The 21,238-nt window shown below is 42.0% G+C and overlaps 1 protein-coding gene across 3 annotated transcripts in view; it reads right to left on the bottom strand.

Annotated features, from left to right (window-relative positions):
- cacna2d2a (calcium channel, voltage-dependent, alpha 2/delta subunit 2a) overlaps positions 1 to 21,238 on the bottom strand; it is a 160,726-nt gene that overhangs the window by 17,953 nt on the left and 121,535 nt on the right. For all 3 annotated transcript variants that reach the window (XM_022207975.2, XM_022207976.2, XM_022207977.2), the window contains 13 exons: positions 18,021 to 18,071; positions 17,617 to 17,716; positions 14,525 to 14,686; positions 13,211 to 13,321; positions 12,380 to 12,458; positions 7,981 to 8,030; positions 5,784 to 5,873; positions 4,837 to 4,905; positions 4,172 to 4,246; positions 4,009 to 4,083; positions 3,807 to 3,878; positions 3,573 to 3,644; positions 3,331 to 3,392 (listed from right to left, as the gene is read on the bottom strand). In XM_022207975.2, the coding sequence (XP_022063667.1) occupies positions 3,331 to 3,392; positions 3,573 to 3,644; positions 3,807 to 3,878; positions 4,009 to 4,083; positions 4,172 to 4,246; positions 4,837 to 4,905; positions 5,784 to 5,873; positions 7,981 to 8,030; positions 12,380 to 12,458; positions 13,211 to 13,321; positions 14,525 to 14,686; positions 17,617 to 17,716; positions 18,021 to 18,071 (1,068 nt within the window). The remainder of the gene's footprint in view (positions 1 to 3,330; positions 3,393 to 3,572; positions 3,645 to 3,806; positions 3,879 to 4,008; positions 4,084 to 4,171; positions 4,247 to 4,836; positions 4,906 to 5,783; positions 5,874 to 7,980; positions 8,031 to 12,379; positions 12,459 to 13,210; positions 13,322 to 14,524; positions 14,687 to 17,616; positions 17,717 to 18,020; positions 18,072 to 21,238) is intronic.

Here is a 21,238-nt window from a genome sequence, read left to right as displayed (position 1 = left end):
ATGTCAATTAAATGACACACCTGAGTTAATCATGTCACTCTGGTCAAATAGTTTTCAATCTTTTATAGAGGTACCATCATTTTTGTCCAGGCCTGTTTCATTAGTTTGTTTTTTAAATAGTTATGTTAATCAACAATTCAAAAGTGATGGCTGTTTTTGATTATTTAATTTTCAATAAATTTTTATTTATTGTTACTTTTGTGAGTTTCAAGTGATTTCAGTGAGAATTGTGGGTTTTTCCTTCTTTAACTGAGGGGTACCAACAATTTTGTCCACGTGTGTATTCATCTTCTGCATTACCAGTTAACATATATACACACGTGGACAAAATTGTTGGTACCCCTCAGTTAAAGAAGGAAAAACCCACAATTCTCACTGAAATCACTTGAAACTCACAAAAGTAACAATAAATAAAAATTTATTGAAAATTAAATAATCAAAATCAGCCATCACTTTTGAATTGTTGATTAACATAATTATTTAAAAAAACAAACTAATGAAATAGGGCTGGACAAAAATGATGGTACCCATAACTTAATATTTTGTTGCACAACCTTTTGAGGCAATCACTGCAATTAAACGATTTCTGTATTTGTCAATGAGCGTTCTGCAGCTGTCAACAGGTATTTTGGCCCACTCCTCATGAGCAAACAGCTCCAGTTGTCTCAGGTTTGATGGGTGTCTTCTCCAAATGGCATGTTTCAGCTCCTTCCACATATGTTCAATGGGATTCAGATCTGGGCTCATAGAAGGCCACTTTAGAATAGTCCAACGCTTTTCTCTCAGCCATTCTTGGGTGTTTTTGGCTGTGTGTTTTGGATCGTTGTCCTGTTGGAAGACCCATGACCTGCGACTGAGACCAAGCTTTCTGACACTAGGCAGCACATTTCTCTCCAGAATGCCTTGATAGTCTTCAGATTTCATCGTACCTTGCACACTTTCAAGACACCCTGTGCCAGATGCAGCAAAGCAGCCCCAAAACATTACTGAGCCTCCTCCATGTTTCACCGTAGGGACAGTGTTCTTTTCTTCGTATGCTTGGTTTTTGAGTCTATGAACATAGAGTTGATGTGCCTTACCAAAAAGCTCCAGTTTGGTCTCATTTGTCCAAAGGACATTCTCCCAGAAGCTTTGTGGCTTGTCAACATGCATTTTTGCAAATTCCAGTCTCGCTTTTTTATGAGTTTTTTTCAGCAGTGGTGTCCTCCTTGGTCGTCTCCCATGAAGTCCACTTTGGCTCAAACAACGACGAATGGTGCGATCTGACACTGATGTACCTTGGCCTTGGAGTTCACCTTTAATTTCTTTGGAGGTTGCTCTGGGCTCTTTGGATACAATTCGAACGATCCGTCTCTTCAATTTGTCATCAATTTTCCTCTTGCGGCCACGTCCAGGGAGGTTGGCTACTGTCCCGTGGGTCTTGAACTTCTGAATAATATGAGCCACTGTTGTCACAGGAACTTCAAGCTGTTTAGAGATGGTCTTATAGCCTTTACCTTTAAGATGTTTGTCTATAATTTTTTTTTCGGATGTCCTGGGACAATTCTCTCCTTCGCTTTCTGTTGTCCATGTTCAGTGTGGTACACACCTTTTCACCAAACAGCAGGGTGACTACTTGTCTCCCTTTAAATAGGCAGACTGACTGATTATGAGTTTGGAAACACCTGTGATGTCAATTAAATGACACACCTGAGTTAATCATGTCACTCTGGTCAAATAGTTTTCAATCTTTTATAGAGGTACCATCATTTTTGTCCAGGCCTGTTTCATTAGTTTGTTTTTTAAAATAATTATGTTAATCAACAATTCAAAAGTAATGGCTGTTTTTGATTATTTAATTTTCAATAAATTTTTATTTATTGTTACTTTTGTGAGTTTCAAGTGATTTCAGTGAGAATTGTGGGTTTTTCCTTCTTTAACTGAGGGGTACCAACAATTTTGTCCACGTGTGTAGGTGTCCACATACAGCTTGTGCCACTGTCACTCCACATGAGATCACTAATGTACTGTTCAATGCATTTACATATAGAATGTATTCCCTCAGCTGGGAAACTGTATGGCTCATAGAGAATATCACACAAAAACAACTGGTGAAAGCTTAATGCATATGACAGCCAATTTCAATGTCAATCTCTGAACAGAACTTCCTCCAGAGCAAGTTAGCTGTGCAGCATCAGGTGCCATGGAGCCTGGTTAAAAGAGAACCATCTTCGTTACACTGAAAAGGTTGCTAGTCCATTAATCTCACTTTGTTATACACCCCTCAGGTAGTGTACAGTCGGTTTATCTGATTTTTAGTGAAAAACAGCTGCAGGCAGTAGCTTGAAACAACATTTATGAGAGCAAGGAGAGCTACTGCAGAGTTAACCTAGTCTGCCACTATGACCGAGACCTCCAACATTACACATGGAGTCATTCTTAATGTAAAAACATTGATCTGAGGAGCTTCAAAGACAGCAGAAATGTCAGTTTTGTTCTACATATGCGTCATGTAACTAAATATTTACAATCTTCTACCAAACCCAGAAATTAGAGACAAAAACGGAAGCGCATGTCCCATCTCTTAATCTTTGGTGTCATTCAAAGCTAAAATATAACTCATTAAGAGGATTAATTGGAACAGACAGAAAACCAGGCTGCGACAATATCTGTGGCCCAGAAAGACAACATACAGCTAATTTAGATTTAAAGAAACATCCAAATCCCTCAGTTCTCTCAGCCTTGAACTCAATAATATAGAGTACATTAAGTGTTTGGATCTTTGAATGTCTGCTTAGTGAGTTTGACTGTTGCCAGTTAAAACAGTAACACATCCAGATTCTTAAATGCACAACTTTCCTTTGACTTGAATATTAATACAGCTGTGCGGAGAAGGTCTCATATGGACTCCGCCAAGACCAGGCATGCTGCCAGCAGATGTAATAAAAAACACAAATCAGGCATTTGTAAGACTGTTGAATATCATAAACTGCAATTTGCAAAATGCTGCCTGGAGGAAATGTCATTATGATGCGACCTCAAATGTCCAACTAAGTTTTGAGATGAATAAACTATGTAATTAATTTGCGCTTAGAGTACCATTGAGGATTTTTATGAGAGGGAAAAAAAAACCCTGATATTTAATCCAGGCGTTTCCAATGAATTATTTAACGCCAATGCAGAAAGGGCAACTTAGCAAGCTGCCTTTAATCAGTGATATGTTTAGTCTTTTCCATTTGTGTGATGCATGGAAGCTACAGTGTCAACCACAAATCTGAGACTCACAATCAAAGTTGGGCTTCACTCACTGCTTCAAGCTGTGCAAGCTTTTGGGCTGGATTTCAAACCTACCTGTAATCTGTACCCTCCACAGGCGTCCATGTGTACGTCCGCATGGCCTCGTCAATGTACCTCTGTTGGAAAGCACAAACAGTCATTAATAACACCATCACCTCCTCAGGCACACGTCTGTGTCCATAATTAGAGAGAAACAACAGATACTAAAACATACGGAGTGATTCAGATTCATTACAACACCATTCAGGAAGGTGCTACTGTGGATCACGATTGAGTCTCATATATTGATGACTTGCCTCATCAACTGACTTAATGAGCGTCTTGATTTTCCTTTGCCCTGATTTGCCATCAATCATCTGTCGACGGATCTGAAAAGCGAGCGGGACAGAGCACGAGTGGCTGCAGTGTGAGGAGGCATACTGATGCACAACAGTGCAAAACAAGAGGCGAATAAAAAAAAGATTGCATGCATTGTATGTGAAACACAACTATTAATAGTTATGATGTTGCAGAGATGTTGTTCTTTTTACCTCCTCCTTGTTGCTGTCCTCCAGCTCTGCATCCAGAAAGTCCAGAGTGACGGGCTCCCTGAAGTTAATGATCTGAACAGAGAGAAAGCAGAGGAAGATGGAGGGGGAGGGTGAGCATCAGTCAGGAAGAATAACATCCAAATTTAGCATCGGAATCAGAAGCAGCGGACTCATTAGATGCAGCGTTCATAGCTGGGCCCACCTTCGGTCGCAGGTTGGGATGCAGCAGGACGTAACCATTTGGATCGATGGCGAAGGTGTAGCCATTAGCTCCGAGCTGCAGAGAATAAGAGTGAATGGAGAAATGACTCAATAATTAATATGAAGGTGGCATGATGGCGATATTGAATATGCGCCATGCTCACTCTGTATGTAGGCGTCTTCCTTTTGATTTCGTTGATTGCGATATCTACTCCCATCACTCCCAGGATGAGCTGGTTCTGCATGTAAGAAGACAAAGCAATTATTAGCTATTAGCATTTCATCCATAGCTCCCGCCGGCATCAGAGAATCACACAGGGCTGGCAGCTGTGCCGTGAGCCCGCTAAGAACGTCTCTATACCATCTCTGACTTATCAGTTGGTGTGCAATCTGATTAGTCCATATTTCCACAGTCTATCTTAAAGTGAGCCGGCTTGCTGCAGCCTCACCGCTTTAAGTCTGTGTGATAAGCTCAGAGCAAATATGCTGGTCATGGATACTGAGAGGTAGATGCATCTGTGCTCTCTGGATGTTAGTAGATACTACAGATGAGCTGCTGTGGTATCTGTTGCCACCTCAGGGGGGAGGTGTTGCCTAGAAGAGCAGCAGCTGGGTGGACACCATTACAAGTGATTGATGATGATCAAAACCAGGAAAGAGACTGAAAACCCTCCAACTCTTCTATGTGTTTGAGTGGACTTCCTTGTTCACCTCAACGAAAATAAAAACACTGTTCTTGCAGAATAATAATGACCAGTAATGCAAGTCATGTTGCTTGCTATGTAGAATATAAAAGTGTGGTTATTTTAAGCTGCTGTGTTGTTCTTACCTGAGCGCTCATAGTGTCAGCAGTGAGGTTAAAGACCGGCATTGTCCCAGAGATGACGAGGCCCAAACCCTAATAAAACATAATGCGAATCCGATTAAAATGCTTTGCAATTATTAAGAAGTTTTTTCCACTGCGCAATAAAACTAATACACAACTATCCTCCCCAGTTGGATGTAAAATGACACCTGAATACAATCAATGGTTCAGCTGCTAACCTACACGCACCTTCTCATTCAATGTTTTTACGATTTTCTACATTGTTGATACAGACTGAAGACATCAAAACTGTTACACAAGATGAATGGAATTATGTAGCAAACAATTGTGAAATACTCTAAATATGTTTTATATTTTAGTTCCTCAAAATAGCCACCTTTTACTTTGATCACAGCTTTGCAAACCCTTGGCATTCTCTCCATTAACTTCATGAGGTAGAGACCTGTATTGGTTTTCACTTCACTGGTGTGCCATGTCAAGGTTCATTTGTGGAATCTCTTGCCTTCTTAATGGGGTTGAGACTATCAGTTGTGTTGTGCAGAAGTCAGGTTGGTACACAGTTGACAGCCCAATTTGACACCTGTTAGAATCCATATTATGGCACGAACCAATCATGCTGCTGAGGAGAAGTTCAGCTGAGTCATTTTTTGTTTACTACATAATTCTATGTGCGTTCATTCATAGTGTAGATGCCTTTAAAGGGAAGCTTATTTCAACTCTCTGAAACCCAAGCTGTTTGGGACTGTTACATTTTTACACACATTTTTCACTGCAGTATAAAACTGCATTTTTTTTGCACTACAAAAAGTTGCATTGCCACAAATCAGAAAACCAGCAATAAATGAAAGTTGAATTTTTCTGATTATTTATTTTACAAAAATTTGTAAAAAAAAAAAACTGCCCACCAGAATTACCAAAAATGGTGAAATTTTGATGATTTTCTCACTCACCAGTGCATCCTGGTAGACATTCGTCCACTGCACCTGCTTGGCTTTATGCCCAGCCAGCACCATGGGCCGACCCAGGACATCCAGGTACTCCTGCAACAGCAAAAACACACACGCTAGAGTGACCGCCCACAATAAACACACATAATCAAACAGACATTTATAGCCCTTGTCATGTAGTGGTGTTAAAAGCAGAGAGCTGGAAGAGCCTCCCAACGTTCATCTGTCATAAAACTACAAGACCCTGACCGGCCTCGTCTCTATCACCACATAAACCAGCGGGCCACCACCAGCAGCATCCCGGTCCTGCCGAGCCATAAAGCCTCCAGTCCTGAGCCACTCAAGGCCGTTTTTCATCATTATGAAGGAGCTATTAAAAACACATTAAGGGTGTCAATGGCACGACGTGCAAACACGCCACTTTCCCCAGAGGCTCTACCGTCAACGCCGGCACAGTGAGAATGTCCCACAGCGATCGTGAATAGAGGTGAGGGGTTAAGTCCACGAGTAATACTAAATCCTATTGTTCCCAGGAGCCACCTTACACAACAGCTGAGATGTCTTTTTTTGTAAACAACCTTTTGATCCATGACATTTTGGAGATAGTGTGTAATTTGGCAGAATTATTGCTTGAGTGACCTCATGACATAGGAAGGAACTGCACTGTTGGGATAAAAAAAAAGACAATCACGTTGTTAACCTTCAGTGTTCAGAGATGAAAAATGTATTCGTTAATTTAAATAACTGTGTATACTGATGCTAATATTCACAACAGCCACAAAGAAAAGTGACCATCAAGTTTCAACACAATATAATTAAATGTGAAAAGAGAATCAGTGAAGAAGCAGCAGGTCCTCTGGGGTTGAGTGTTAATTTGAAAAAAGAAAAAAAAAAGAGCAGTTCTCCCATAATGACTAATTTCCATCCATTTAGCAGTGAAAAGGGAAACGATATCACAAATGTCTGACCCTTGCCATCATCTACGCCTGATACACAAAAGGGCTGCCCTGTATAAGCACACAGCTATTCCAGTATTATGCTTTGGACCGTTTGTTTTCCATCGTCTGAACAGCGAGGTGCTGAAAGGCGTAACCTATTCTATTATTAGCTCAATAAAAGTCCGGTTTAATGCGCCACGGGGAGATATTCCATCAGGACAGTGACAGCCAGACCTTTTCACGGGATATGGGGGGAATTTTCCGCCTGACTAGAACAATCTAGGAAACATAAAAAGTCAGCAAGCAGAGATATGTGGTCCAAAGGTCCCAGAGTATCGTAACAAGCACGATCGCAGAGAGTCGACGCAAGTAAAAGTCGAAAATCCAAACTAATGCCTGCCGTGTTATTATCGCTCCAGAGCAGATGAATTTAAAAGCACAACTTCACTCACAGGGCATTTTCAAAACTGCTCCTCTAATCCTACATAAAAGTATGACTCAGGACAGTATGCATAAAAATATTTTTTGCCGTCTGCTATTTGAATGTTGCCATCTTATTCAAGTGAGAGTGTGTGATATTGAAGGGCAGAGTGCGGTTAAATAACATAAGGCCCCAATGTGTCTTCAGGGCCTATGCAGAGAGCTCTAGTCACCCACCTTCAGAAAACCTATTAGAGTAAGTGGCAGTTCTCAGAATATAAATATGCCAGAGTTAATGGAACAGCTGACAGTCTATTCTGGAGCCTGATCGCTCACCGGGGCTGGTCGGGGGAGAAGGGAGGGAGGAGGCGAGGGAGGAGGGGGAGTGCAGCAGCTCCACTACCACCACCACCGAACAACTGAGTAAATTTCTACAGCTGCAATGAGGTTATCCCAAGGGCCTCTCGAAGCTCGTAGTACCTCAAATTAAAGTGTATGTGACACACAGAGATGTGTGTGTGTGTGTGTGTGTGTGTGTGTGTGTGTGTGTGTGTGTGTGTGTGTGTGTGTGTGTGTGTGTGTGTGTGTGTGTGAAAGAGAGTGAAGATCTGAACATTTTTACTTATATTTTTGATACATTCACATAGAAAGACCATATTTGTTATCAGTCATTTCTAATCTATGTACATCCAGCTGTTCTGTCCTCTGCCCTTTTGTCACAGAACACTTAAAGGTATCTACAGTCTGTGTTTGTAGCAGCAAAATAAGAATGATGCAGGAGTGAAGTAGCTGCTTTTTCTGTTTCATAAAGGATTGTTCAGAAGCTTGCCCGTGTGACTTACCTGGGTGTTGATTCTGATGGCTCCAATAGATGGAATTTCAAAGTAGTAACCTGCAGATCAAGAGGAGAGAATCAATACACTATTCCAGCAGAAAGCTTGTCTCCAGCCTGCTTCATGGTGCATACCTGTGTCATATTCTGTCTACCTCTCCAAAGTATTAAACTGTCACGGTGTGTGCAAACGTGATCCATTTGCAGATTGGACTCTAATCTCTCATGTTATTAGGTACAAGTGGTACTATCATCCCCAGCTGATGTTTGGTCATGCAGGCTTGCTGGAGCCTGCGGCCGCTGACCTCCCCGCACACACTCAGTGTGGAGCCGCAGGATGTAAATGTGGAGGCTCATTGGGAATGCGGAGCCCCAGGCAGTGCTGCCGCTGATTAGGAATGGAGGAGAATGACCGACTGGGTCAATAACCACGCTGCTCCCCAAGTTATTAAAGCCATGAGTGTTTATACAAAGAGCCGCGAAATGGAGGCAGCATCCCCAGAATGTTAAAAGGCGGAGATAACTTTCATTATTTTGATACATTATGCACTTTTTTCAGAGGTCTCCATTGAAATAATCCTTCTCTCTCTCTCATTTATTAGCACATGTGAGCATGCAGACATTATGCGTGCACATCCGTACACACTCAGCCTGTGGTTGACACGTGCACAGTCGCATGCAGGGCACGGCTATTTGTTATAGTTGTGCTCAGAGCAGTCGCCTGTCCCCAGTGCTGGCTGCGAGCCAGTGAAGCGGTGTACGTGGCTACAGAGCAAAGCACCACCAAAGGTGAAGAGAGGAAAATGTAGGCAGTAACTAAAGAGTAAGACTGTGACGCAAATCTGCTCTGCAGGTTAACGACAGAGATTTTCAGTGTGAGAATCAATTATGAACTTAATCAATAACCCATTTTCTTTGGAAAATGCATTTACATAATGTCTCAACACGATTAGACGTCAGTTTAGTTCAAATGCCACCTTCAGATTTATGAAGTAATTTGGGTCAGGTTGGACACAAATGTAATAAAAATATAGACTTTTTGCTGTAGTACAGAAGATTATGTTATAACCTACACAGTCTCATGTGCAGTGAGCTAGAAAACAAATCATATACAAGGCTTTTCTAGCTAAATTTATTTCAACTGTGAATAATATTATGCTTTCTGCGAGAAGTAATTGTTTGTAGTCTTTGCTGAGTCAAATGTGAGTATGCATTACCCTTTAAGGAACATTACTTTCTATTCACATCCAGTTGTTTTTAAAATCAAGACTGTAACTGAGAAAACACACAAACTGAAATTCACCCAGTAAAACTTTGCAGCTTATTTCATGGTGTAATTGATTTTTACCTCTGTTGTTGATGGCCATCACACATTTCTACGATATTTTACTTCAAGCTTTGGATTAAAAGCAGCACTTTTGTGGCAGCATTAGGATCACCGCAGCAGTATATCATATTTGCTGCTTCTATCCCCCATTTCACCTGTTTATTGAAGATAACTTTCTTCTCTGTTGTGGATTTGGTTAAACTGCATGAGAGCACGGCGAAATGGTCTCATTGTCCTCAGAGTCACAGAGAGGTTACTTTATTCTTAGGATGGGATTGCAGCTCAAGTGAGACAACAGCCAGCATCTTCAAGTGGCCTGGTTGTGTATGTTTGTGCTTGTGGGTGTGAGTGTGTGTTGCTGTGGTTCGTCAAATGTGCGTGTATGTCACGGGTGAAGGGTTAGGGCCTGCAAGTGTCAGGGAGCTGGCTCTGCTGGAGTGAGATACCAAAGAGTAATAAGTGCTGGAGATATGAGAGGACAGCTCCATTGAGGCTGGCGTGTCAACACCATTGTCTTATGCTGGCATAGACTTTAGTACCACAGTAATCACTACAGTCATGAACAGCAGAGAGCATGTTGGCACAGAGGCATAATCCTGGACTTTCCCCAGCCTGACAGGGAGATGGCATGGTAATCATCCCGCTACCAGACGACTCCTGCTAATTAATAACAACTTCTGGGGAGATACTTCTGAAGCACTTGGCTCCACTGGCAATAAGCTAATCAGCAGACAGCTAAAACCCTCATAAAGGAGCAGCTTCAGATAGACTGCAACACTGAGAAACAATATTAAATAATGCCACAAAAGACAGGAAGAGAGATGGGTTGTGAATTTAAAAAAAAAAAACCTGAACCGAGCACAGCAATAAACAGCGAGTTAGTCCGGACTTAAATGAGTAAAGTCGAGATGAGATTCATGCAGCTAATCGGGGCTGAGTCATACGGACTGTCAGATGGTTGGTCAGAGCCAGCGCTGCCTGTTTGCTGGGTTATTTTAGGGCTGTGGCTACTGCAGACTAATAACCTGATTTCAGCACCGCTTGCACGGAAACATTATTTTATATAAAAGTCAAAGAGTAACTTGATACCAGACTGAAAGCAGTTTTAATGCTATTTCCAAGTTGAAAGCTTTATGCTTGTTTAACAGCATCACTGGGAGTGGTTGTGTATTTCCACCTATAATATCACACCCATCTGCGACATTACTGTGTCCTGGAGTACACCAATAAATAACTACAGTATGGTGAGAGGCTAAACTACTAAATCTGCAAATAAAGTTGTAGAATGTTACATTATAGGGTACAAGCAATGTAGTGTACAACACAACTCAAAACCTGTAAAATTATTACAATTTTGTTTGTTTTTAGCCAAGAAAATGAGACAAATTAACTTGAAAAGATTAATTAAGCTATAATATGCAATAGCAGTCAATATGCTTTCCATTAGTGAGATTTCATTCTTTTATGTTGACATTTTCTTTGTCCGCCTTTATTTTTTAAGACAAATTTGTGGAAAATTCCAGATTTGCACACCGCTGTAGAGAGATATTCTGCCATTCTTAAGAGATGATTCTGTTCAGCGGCTCTTTGCTGAAGGGGTTTTGTTGCTCTACCTTCTACTTTAAAATACTCCAGAGGTGTTCTGTTGGATTCAAGTCAGGGGAACATTCTCGGCTAAGTCATAGTTCACTTTTTTCCTTCTTTTAAAACTCCTGTGTGGCTGTCGCACTGCGTTAAGGATCACTGTTATGTTCGAAACTTCCTCTCCTGCCAAGCTTCTTGTTGCTGTGAGTCATCTCTTCAGTCAGGATTTGAATATCCCAACTTGTTTTCACAGTGCCATCTAGTAACGCTCTCTCATATCCACCTTTTGCACTTGTGAAGCCCCGTATCATCGCACTCCCTCCTCCAGATCTCAGAGTCAGCACCATGCAGTCCTGCAAGGTTTACACCAAACATGCTGGACCCCATCTGATCCAAACATATTTATTTTGGTTTCATCTAACCAAAGAATGCACGGCCAATATTCATCAGGCCTCCTTTCATGTTCTTTGGCAAAGTTAAAGCATGAAGTTTGTGCCATTTTACAAGCAAGTTTTCTTGGACACTCTCCGGAGGAGTTTGCGCTCTGTCAGAGCAGTCACCGAAACACCACAGACAATCCAAATCTGTTGGAGGCACTGACAGTTTTTCAAATCAAGGGTGTGAAAACAGTAAATGGACATCAACTGCACATTCTGTTATTGGTGGCATGACTTTTCCTGTATCTTCACAACACCTAGCCACTGTTGCAACTGTGTTTTGACTTATATCCACGAGCCTACTGATGCTCTGGTTTACTTGTTCAGCAAATGTAACAATAAGTGGAGCCACATTGCATTAGACAGAGCACAAGACAATATTGGGAAAAGGTGACAGTGAAATTATATGTGTGACCTTTTGGTGCAACAGTTAAATTTGTTGTTCATCTTACCTATGCGTCTTTCATAACATCCCAGTTACTACACTTTAGTGTCCATAAAGACAGTTCAGTTGTACTTAGCTTGTCCTTAGTTTGCTTTATGTTGTATTTCCAGTATATGTTACAGGCTCAAAGGTTAGCAGTCCAGCCTTGCAGCAAGAAAACACTTTTTTACTCTCATCCCCCCCACAGTCACATTGCCTGTTTATGTGTGAGCTCATTTGACAGAAGCTGCTTTTGCTCAGTTCATGCTGGGACAGAATCAGCACCTCAATGATGATCTTGAACAGGATCATTGACGGGTTTACTTTGTATCAATATCTAAACACTGATAACTTTGCATTGGAAAACACACTCAAATGTATTAGCATGATGCTCTTCAAACAAATGAACAGACCACATTTGCATTGCTGTCTATTGCACAAGTGCTCTCAGGAGCCATATCATGTAATGGCTGTATGATGGTCAATAAAACCAGGACGCTAAATAGGTAGCTCAAGTTCACTTCAATATGTGGACATTCAGAGCCAGAGATCAAACTGCCAACCATGTGGCCTCTCTAGCCGTAGATGCACCCCGTATTTAAATATTTTATGTTAAAAAAATAAACTTTTCACTTACCTTTATTGGCACACGCTATCCACTGCAAAGGGGTGACATCATAATTATGCTGGCCGACAGAGAAGGTGAAAACACGAACCTGACCAGAGAAAAAGACAAGAGAAACAAATCACATAAAGGAACTGAAAAAAATATATAACAAGAGCAATACATTGCAGTCCAAAATTTCTTCCACAATAAGGCCAAAGCCACATAAGAACAATACACAAATCATGACTATGGTCAAATTAGCCTCCAAGTCAACTCACACAACTATCTCCCAACACCAGACCAGAATGATAGAGCCGTTAAACAGCAGATTATTCTTAGTGACAGCGGCCGTCATGAGGGAACCGGACAGTAATGGGTATCAGAATTAATATTGCTGGGGTTGTGAAACGGGGCGATGGAGGGGTGGAAGTGACAACAAGACATGAACAAAGACACAAACTCGTAGAGTATCTGCTGGCTGTAATATTATAGGCTCTGATGATAAAGTGGCCAATTAGTCAGCAGGTCAGAGCTGTTAACACCAGCAGCTAAACAACAAAAGAGACGCGAGAAGAGAGAAAGAAAGAGACAGACTGAGAGAGGCGGAATGGAGTTGAAGAAAGCCTGCAGAGATAAAAACGCCCGGCCAGCTTGGAGAGGACGTTATGTGCACAGATTGGAGGGCTTGGCATGTATGACAGTCGTACTAACACAACTGCCGGTGCTATAATGAGACAGTGTCAGCAGACAACAGTGGAAACTGGGAGAGGGAAAGGAATGCCTAAGACAGTTTCTGGACATGCATGAACTGTTGGGCTGGCAGAGTCGATGAATAGATAACAGCCTTAGAGACACACTCACTGTTTTGTTGGGCCAGTTGTACCTCTCAAAGATTTCCTGTGCACGATCCTCTCCGCCATCTGTAAACATCATTATCATCTTGTTGCAGTTGGCCCTCGGGGCAGTGGTCTCCTGTGGGCCGTGGAGAGAGACAAGAAGGAAAAGAGCAAAGGAAGAAAGGAAAACAAAGCGGGGACACAGGTTATGTGATGATGTGAAGTCTGTTTACACAATACGACATCCTCACCACCACTGCCGCCACCCCCGTTTAACTTTCAGAGACAGGATATAAACATTTAACAAACCATAACTCTGCATGCAGACATATGTATATGTCACTGTAACTCCTCCCCGTAAGTAGAAGCTGAGGTATGCAGTGAAATATATGTGTATATATGATCCTTTTTCCATATATTGTGTCCACATACTCTTCCTGTATCCTCTTCTTTTCTTACATGCTTTTACTCTTGGCATTTCATCATACATTTACAGGTTCCTAATATTCCTAATATTAGCATAATTTTGGAAATGTGTCTCAAGTACACAACATTATTCAAGCATTAAACAATTCTGTTTTTTCACAAGCACTTCGGTGCCAACCCCCCACCCTCCACCCTCCCCACCGTGTAGCAGCTGCCATTGATATGCAGGCCAGCAGCATGTCAATCTGACAAGATTCTAATAATGATAAATAATACTGCGACAATTACATATTTTTATTGTGCTATTGCCACCAATCACGGCTGTGAGTCTGCTACAGACAGCGATTAAAGGACCCTTTTTATTTCTCATTCTGCTGGCAAAAGGGAGGATGGAGTGGGGAGTGAGGGGGGGGCCCTTGGCTGTATGCCTCCAAGCCCACCAGAGGAATATAAAGTGTCTGTGGCTGATCTCCTCTGGGCTGTGCTCATCAATCATCCCATCAGAGCCCATTAGGGTGGCAGCCTCCTAAAATACACAGCAGCATACGGAGCTGAGGCAGCACCTGTGTCGGGAGCACGTGGATGCCTGGTGCTGACAGACCTCGCTGCTGTGCTGGCTGCTGCAGAAGCTAGCGTCACTCCATCGCAGCGGCGGTTATAATCAGACCTACCTTCAACAGTGACAGCTCTCTGGAAACGTCTTACGCAAACTTGAGCCACTCGCTGTCAGCATTGTGCTATCTCTGTAGATTCGGTTCTATTAATTGGATTAGACAGCAACTCTGGCAGGACGTGTAATAACACGCCGGGGCTACATTATGTAGTTACAGCATGTTATTGTAGACTTCACTGAAGCACAGACAAACCATGCACTCTTGGATTGCCTTTCCCCGAAAGGCTTGTTGGCTCTTACATTTAAAAGCTGTTCAAAGGCAAAAGTGAAGCCAGTCTTGTAATCTGTGGTTCCTTTGGCTTGCATATGCATGACGGCTTCTTTGAAGATCTTCTTGTTACGAACGTTGGCTTGAACCAAAGTCCTGAAGCACGGAACCACAGCATCAGCCTTTTCATTGAACTAGAAGGACACAAATGAAGACACACGAGTTTATAAACAGTGTGCACACTGATCTTTCCAGAAAAAACACACCAATTTAAAAGCATGCTTCCCAATGTTGGAAGATTGTGTATTTCTGCGTTTTCTGTGCCATATGTACGTTTATGGCGGCAGGATGCAGACGTGGGCATGTGCAGATGTAAGCTGCTACTCTCTGACTGGCAGTAAACACTAGTAATTACAACTTTCCACACAAAGAACAGGTGCACCTGAAACACCAGTGCAATACGCTGAACGGAAAGCCAGCCAAGGTAATATCATCTGTCTCATTGCATCCACCAAATTAGCCTAAAACTGTGTGTGTGTGCATGTGTGCAGGTTTGTGTGTGTGTCATGTATACAGCTAAGCCTGAAATGGTCCGGACCGCTTCCAAATTGTGATTTATAGCGGAGTTTTATTTACACAGTACTTTTTCCCTGGCTGGATATGACACAAACAAGTGACAAAAGATGATCAGACATTCTTTTAGAGTCAATAATAGAATTTGAACTATTTTGTTTTACATTTTTACTACAAATGCCGCGTCCAAAATTGTTCCTGCTCCTTAAAGTTGCTGCAATTTCTTGAGAAAACGAAATTTTTTATAGCTTTTCAGCTGGACTTGCTAATTTCTACCATGCTCTAGAGCATTTTATTACACTACAAATTGAGTGGAGCTGATGCAGTAGTTCTCCAGTCAGTTACTAGTCAATTGTAAGTCAGGGCTAAAAACAAAGAGCTTAATGAGCTTACAATTAGGGTCAATCACCGACAGAGAGTTGTGCATTTTGGCTTCTCGCATGATGTGGAGAGGCTAAAAAAAGTCATATTCAAGTGTTTTCAAATGTCAGTGGCCACAGTGTAAGGCATCATTAACATGTACAAGGCATTCCACACTGTGAAAAATCTCAAAGAACGTAGCAGGAAGCCAAAAGTGACCCCTGCAAGAATGGTAGTAAACGAGGCCAAGAAGAATCTGTGGATCACCACAAAAGTCATCCTGAGCAATACGAGCGATTCTGGTACCAACATCTTAAATCAGACACTCCTGTAGACTCTACAGAAGGCTGGTCCACATGGATGCTGACCGAGGAGGACACCACTTCTCCAAGACATGCCTACAAAAGCTCATCTGGATGAAGAGGACACGAGGACATGACTTTGATTTAGTAGGGAAGAGGCATTCAGTTCCAAGAACATCATCCCCTTAGTCAAACATGGTGGTGGGAATGTAACGCTTTGGGGGCATTTTTCAGCCAGTGGTCCGAGCAAATTTGTTAAATAAACATCACAAGAAAATGGACTTCTGTAGGATTCTGAAGGACAATGGTTTCTTGAGCAGCAATGGGCATTCCATCAGCATAAAGATCCATGGATAAAACAAAACAATATCAAGATTTGGAAGTGGCTCAGTTAGAGTCCATCGAGAATCTTTGGAGGGAACTGAAGACCAGAGTGATGGCAAGGATGCCCTCTAACCTTAAAATGAAGCAGTGGAGAAGTGCAAAAAGCTTGTTAGCAGTTACAAGAACTGCTTGATTGTTGTGGTGGCAAATAAAACCTTTTCAATTGATTTCTGAGAAAAGGTCTGAATTTTGGACATGGCATTTTTTGTAAAAAGAATTGTTAAAATTCACCTCTAACCCAATGTCTCACCATCTTTTGTCACTTGTTTATGTAATTTCCAGACAGGGAAAAAAAAACAAACATTTGTCACAAAAAAATTCCCAATGAATCAAAATTTGGTATGTGTATGAATAATTTTGAATTGATCTGTATTTCTACTTGTGTGCAGTGTCTGTGCATCAATACAATATCAGCAGCAATGTCTGTAACAGCACATCTCAAACTCTGTTTCCTCTTGAAGGTCAACTTCCCAATCTACTGACATTTTCAGGACAGATTGATGCAAAACGTTGTGTGAGAAAAGATGACATTTCTCATGGGACTGGTGTCACATATTTAAACTGGCAGACAAAGAAATCAAGAAAAGAAAAGCATTCAGAGGCAAATATTCAGCATTCATAAAAGTGCAACTTCCTAAAAAAAACAGTAGCTCTGAAACAAGATTAAGAAAAAATTATATTTACTATTTGCAATACATTTGAAAAATTACAAAGCCACTTTCAAATGAAGTTGACACTAAAAAAAAAAAATTATACTTGTATTAAAAGTGAGGCCATAGGTTGACATAAAGAAGTGTACTGAAGCATGCAGATGCAAAAGATGGTGTTTGAAGACTATTTTAGTTCATTTTTGGCTCAGAATGTATTTTGTTTTTGGAAATAATTCACATCAAGGTTTTGTAAGCCCTCAATTTCTTTATGGGGTGAAAATCTGATGCGTTCTCACCCAGATTACGATGTTCATTTCTTGCTCTTAGAGCTGAGATTTAGAAGCATACAGTGGCTAAGAGCAGTGGATTATGAAGGATTACTGAAGGGAGTCAACAAACAGAGCCACCACACCAAGCAAGTGGACACATTTGTGTGTGCAGTGTGTGTGTGTGTGTGTGTGTGTGTGTGTGTGTGTGTGTGTGTGTGTGTGTGTGTGTGTGTGTGTGTGTGTGTGTGTGTGTGTGTGTGTGTGTGTTATCTGTCCTGCATTATAGAATAATGTTAATATTCTCCTACACATTAGTCCTAATAGAAAACTTGGTAATCAGCAGAGAGTGAAAGAGACAGACGGGCGCAATCCCACACGGACAACAGCGGTGCAGGCAGAGCAAATACAGTGTAATGAGGGAAGGGCACTGTTTCCACTACAACCAAACAACTGGGAGCAGAATCAACACACTGACTCCCTGCTTGATTACCACCTGCTTAATGAATACAGCCAATATTTGTGTTAATGCTTTCCGGAGCGATTTGTATCATTAATAGCAAATCATGATCTGCAAACTTCCACTTACCCTGGCCACATTCACATAGTCGTCATCCGACAGAGTGTCCAGCATCTCCACAACGGAGGTTTTCATGAGCTTCAGAGTGAGTCCGCTGACACTTCCACTCCTGCAGAACAGACACAACAGACGTTTAATAGTATGACGACAAGTAGCAATCCTGTTTTACTGTCAAAGAGTACAGGTTTAACAATTTTATCCACCACATTTGGACATTTATTCAGTATTTCATGCATGTTTTAGACAGCAATGTCAATGGCTAATGTGCTTCAATTAACAGGAAAAGATGAACAACAGTCATCTTCATGGAACTTTAGCCTTTCTTCAGACCAACAGGTGGCACTAGCGCCCTTTGAAGGAGACAAAGTACACTCCAGCAAGGGGGAAAAGTTAAAACGGGGTGAGACACTCACACATCCACAATTATGACCATGTCCTTTGGAGACGATGCACCTTGGATATACCTGTACAAAAGACACAAAGAACGGGCTTTAATTTTCTCCCATAATCTCTGAAAATTGCACTAAAGAAAGAAGCCAAAGTCTCCGTGAGCTGAGCCATGATAATGTGAAGCAACCAAGGCTGAGCCCACTTAAGCTACAGAATACTGAAAAGGCTTATGTGCTTAGAAGAGTTAATAAGTTGTTATATACTTCAGTGTTGGCTACAGCTACTGTCATTTGACTTCAACACAGATAGTCCTCTTTGCGGCATAACAATGCCTCCTCTAAATAATTACGGCATAAGCCAAAGTAATTACTAGTTCATGGTCTAAGTATATAATAACACATTTAGTACAATGGCCTGTACAGCCTCCTAACCACACAAGACCCGTAATGAGTCTAAAAGATGCGAAAAATAAAAACATCTTTTATACCGTATCAACAGAGGGTTGATTCAATTACTAATCAGTGTCAACAGTCCAAAATTATAATTTTGCATGAGAAGATAGTCCCGTTTTGTTAACATACATATTTATCTTAGCCATCTACCTCCTTGTTTTTGTTAAAATTTTACTGATATCAACAATACATAAAGTACCATAAGCTGTGCAGAAAATAGTCGTTTCTTAATGTAACGTGAAGTTTGAAGTCTTAAGTGCCATGTAATCGTCCTTATCACCTTAAAAATTGACAATAATTTGACACATTCTGTCTCAAATATCATCAAACAAGTTTTGCTCAATCAAACATCAATTTGTTGCAGTGAAGTAATTTACCTCAGACAGGCTTAATGGATGACTAAGAGTGATAATTATTTCCACAAATATAGATATTCACAGTCTTAGGAGTTAAAGTTGTGAGTTTTTTTCAATTATAACAAGAAATCACCCTTAAAACACCTCTTAAAATGATTTTTTTGCAGCCACACTATGGTGACTCATAAAGTCCAATATCCTTTATATTTACTCACTTGAAATTGATTTCAACTTGTCAAGGAGCAGTCTGAGTGGTGTTGACCTCTGCTGTGGAGAGCCAGTGCTGAGCTAAGTGCTGTCAGTAAAATAAGAAAGCTGATGTTCTGTTCCTTTGATGACTCATCAGTTGGGCGTCAAACACATTATTTACTCTGGCGGTCCCTTTGTTTAGTGGGGAGGCTAAAGCTGCCTCAGACTATTGTACTTCAACTCCTAAAATAGGGCTGTTCTGGTCGTGTGTCTGCTACGGCACAGCGTAGGCCCACAAGGCAGAAACGGCGTTGACTAGCTGGCCAGACAACTCTTGTCCTGGAAGAGGCACACACATAACGTCTGTCCGACGGTGATAGAGGATGACATACAGGGGGAAATCAAAAATCCCCTCAGTCTCTTCCAGTAGCAATTAAATTCGCATTTACCACTGGTACAAACAGAGTGGAGATTGATGGACATTATAGGCTTTTCTATGGCGCACGGGGAAAGGGGAGGAGAAGGGGTTTCAAATGTGAGTTTGACATTCTGAGGAGTGAGCAGGCAAGCAGTTAGCAGCAGTCTTAGGCAAAGGCAGAGTAATCATCAGGGGTCTCTTTCTGCTGATTATCAGCCATTCCGCTGAGTGTGGAGAGAAGCCAGCTGCCTGTGGGCCAGAGAGGCTCTTTTCTTATGCTCGGCCAAGCTGATATGGAGGTAGAGCAACGGAGCCCCGGTAGGCTTCACTACTGCTCCCACAAGCCTCAGTGCTCCCACTCACTGGCAGGCGTCACTCCAACCTGCAGACTGACCCCTGACCTGTGCTGAAGTGACATCTCTCAGCGCGCCGCCTGAGCTGCTCAAATCCGTTTTCCAGACACAACCCGGGCCCCACTCAGAAAAACAACCTGCCCGAACCCCCCCCGATGGAACAGGGACTGTGCACCAACTCTGCCTCACAAGGGGTCGATTAACTGAGCATGCTCAGAGTGAACATGGGCAAAATGTCTGTGTGTAAAAGAGGGCGAGAAGGAGGAGGGAGAATCCAATTATTTTCAATAATAAAGAATGCCACATCAAAGGTAGAACTTCCGCAGCTCTCCACAACTGTGTGGCGTTTGAAATCAGGTCTGGAACCATGAGGCATATTGGCATGCATGACTTTTATCAATTTAATTACTGAAATCTTAATTTGAGGCATTGAGAGGGAGCGGGAGAGAGAGCTGAGACTCCACACAGTGGGGGCTGCTTTCTTTTGAGAGGACGGGGTTTGTGAAAGCGATCATCGATGCAGGACTGAAAGTCGGTCAGAATGTGGCTCACGTCTTCTCTCCCTCAGGCTCGTGGATGGAGACACCCCGTCTGGAGATTGAAGGAGGGTCATTTGGTGACGGCTGATGCCCACAGACCAGCTGCAGGATTTCATTAACTTCTGTGGTCAGTCTATTTCTCATAGAGTAGAATGGTCCTTTAATGGGACTTGAAGTTATTTTGAGGGGGCTAAATGTTAATTATAAGGCAATGCAGACTTCTATTACTCAGTCATTATAGGTCATCTTCAGCTGCACCAATGTAGAATCTCACAATGGAGAACTGTGCGAGCTTTGGCCCTAAAATATGCTGAGAAAATATTACTTTCAAGCAGATCATTTCTCTCCAGCTGTGAAAGAGGCAGCATTGATCAGCAGTAATGGGGTTTAAGAAGAATGTGCGAGCTGTGATGGAGTAAGGAAGAGTAACACATGAGCCAGGATAGCGTCACTCAACACTGGAGCTATAGTGCTGCCATGGCTGATCTTCCACACAGATTGTCTTGGTGTATCAGCACCACTCTCTTTCTCTCCCTTTCCATTGCCTGGAGTACAATTGAATTTTCTCTGTGCCTCTGAGCAGAGAACATCAGGATCAGAGAGAGTGGGGATGGAGTCAAGGATTTTCAGTCTCCGGGCTGATACGCCGCTCCACGGTTGTGACAGATAGAAATTCTGAATTGAGGCCGATATCAGTGTATAATTCACCACATTTTGACTCATGGATCCAGATGTGTTGTTTCTGCATGGATTCCAGTCAGTAATTACCTCTCAGCTTCTGCCCACTGATGCCATTCTTTCCCTGTCATTACCCAGTCTCCTGCATGCCAAGGCCAGGTGACAAGCAGATGGGCCTGGCTGGTGCTGAACAGAGCCCCGTCGCCCATCCCGTCCCCCTGCGACACAACCATCAGCCAGCAGACAACATCTCAGC

Source organism: Acanthochromis polyacanthus, chromosome 5, assembly GCF_021347895.1.
Source record: "Acanthochromis polyacanthus isolate Apoly-LR-REF ecotype Palm Island chromosome 5, KAUST_Apoly_ChrSc, whole genome shotgun sequence".
NCBI classification, from domain to species: Eukaryota; Metazoa; Chordata; class Actinopteri; family Pomacentridae; genus Acanthochromis; species Acanthochromis polyacanthus.
The sequence above is the reverse complement of the archived record's forward strand: the minus strand, read 5'-3'. Positions and strand labels throughout refer to the sequence as shown.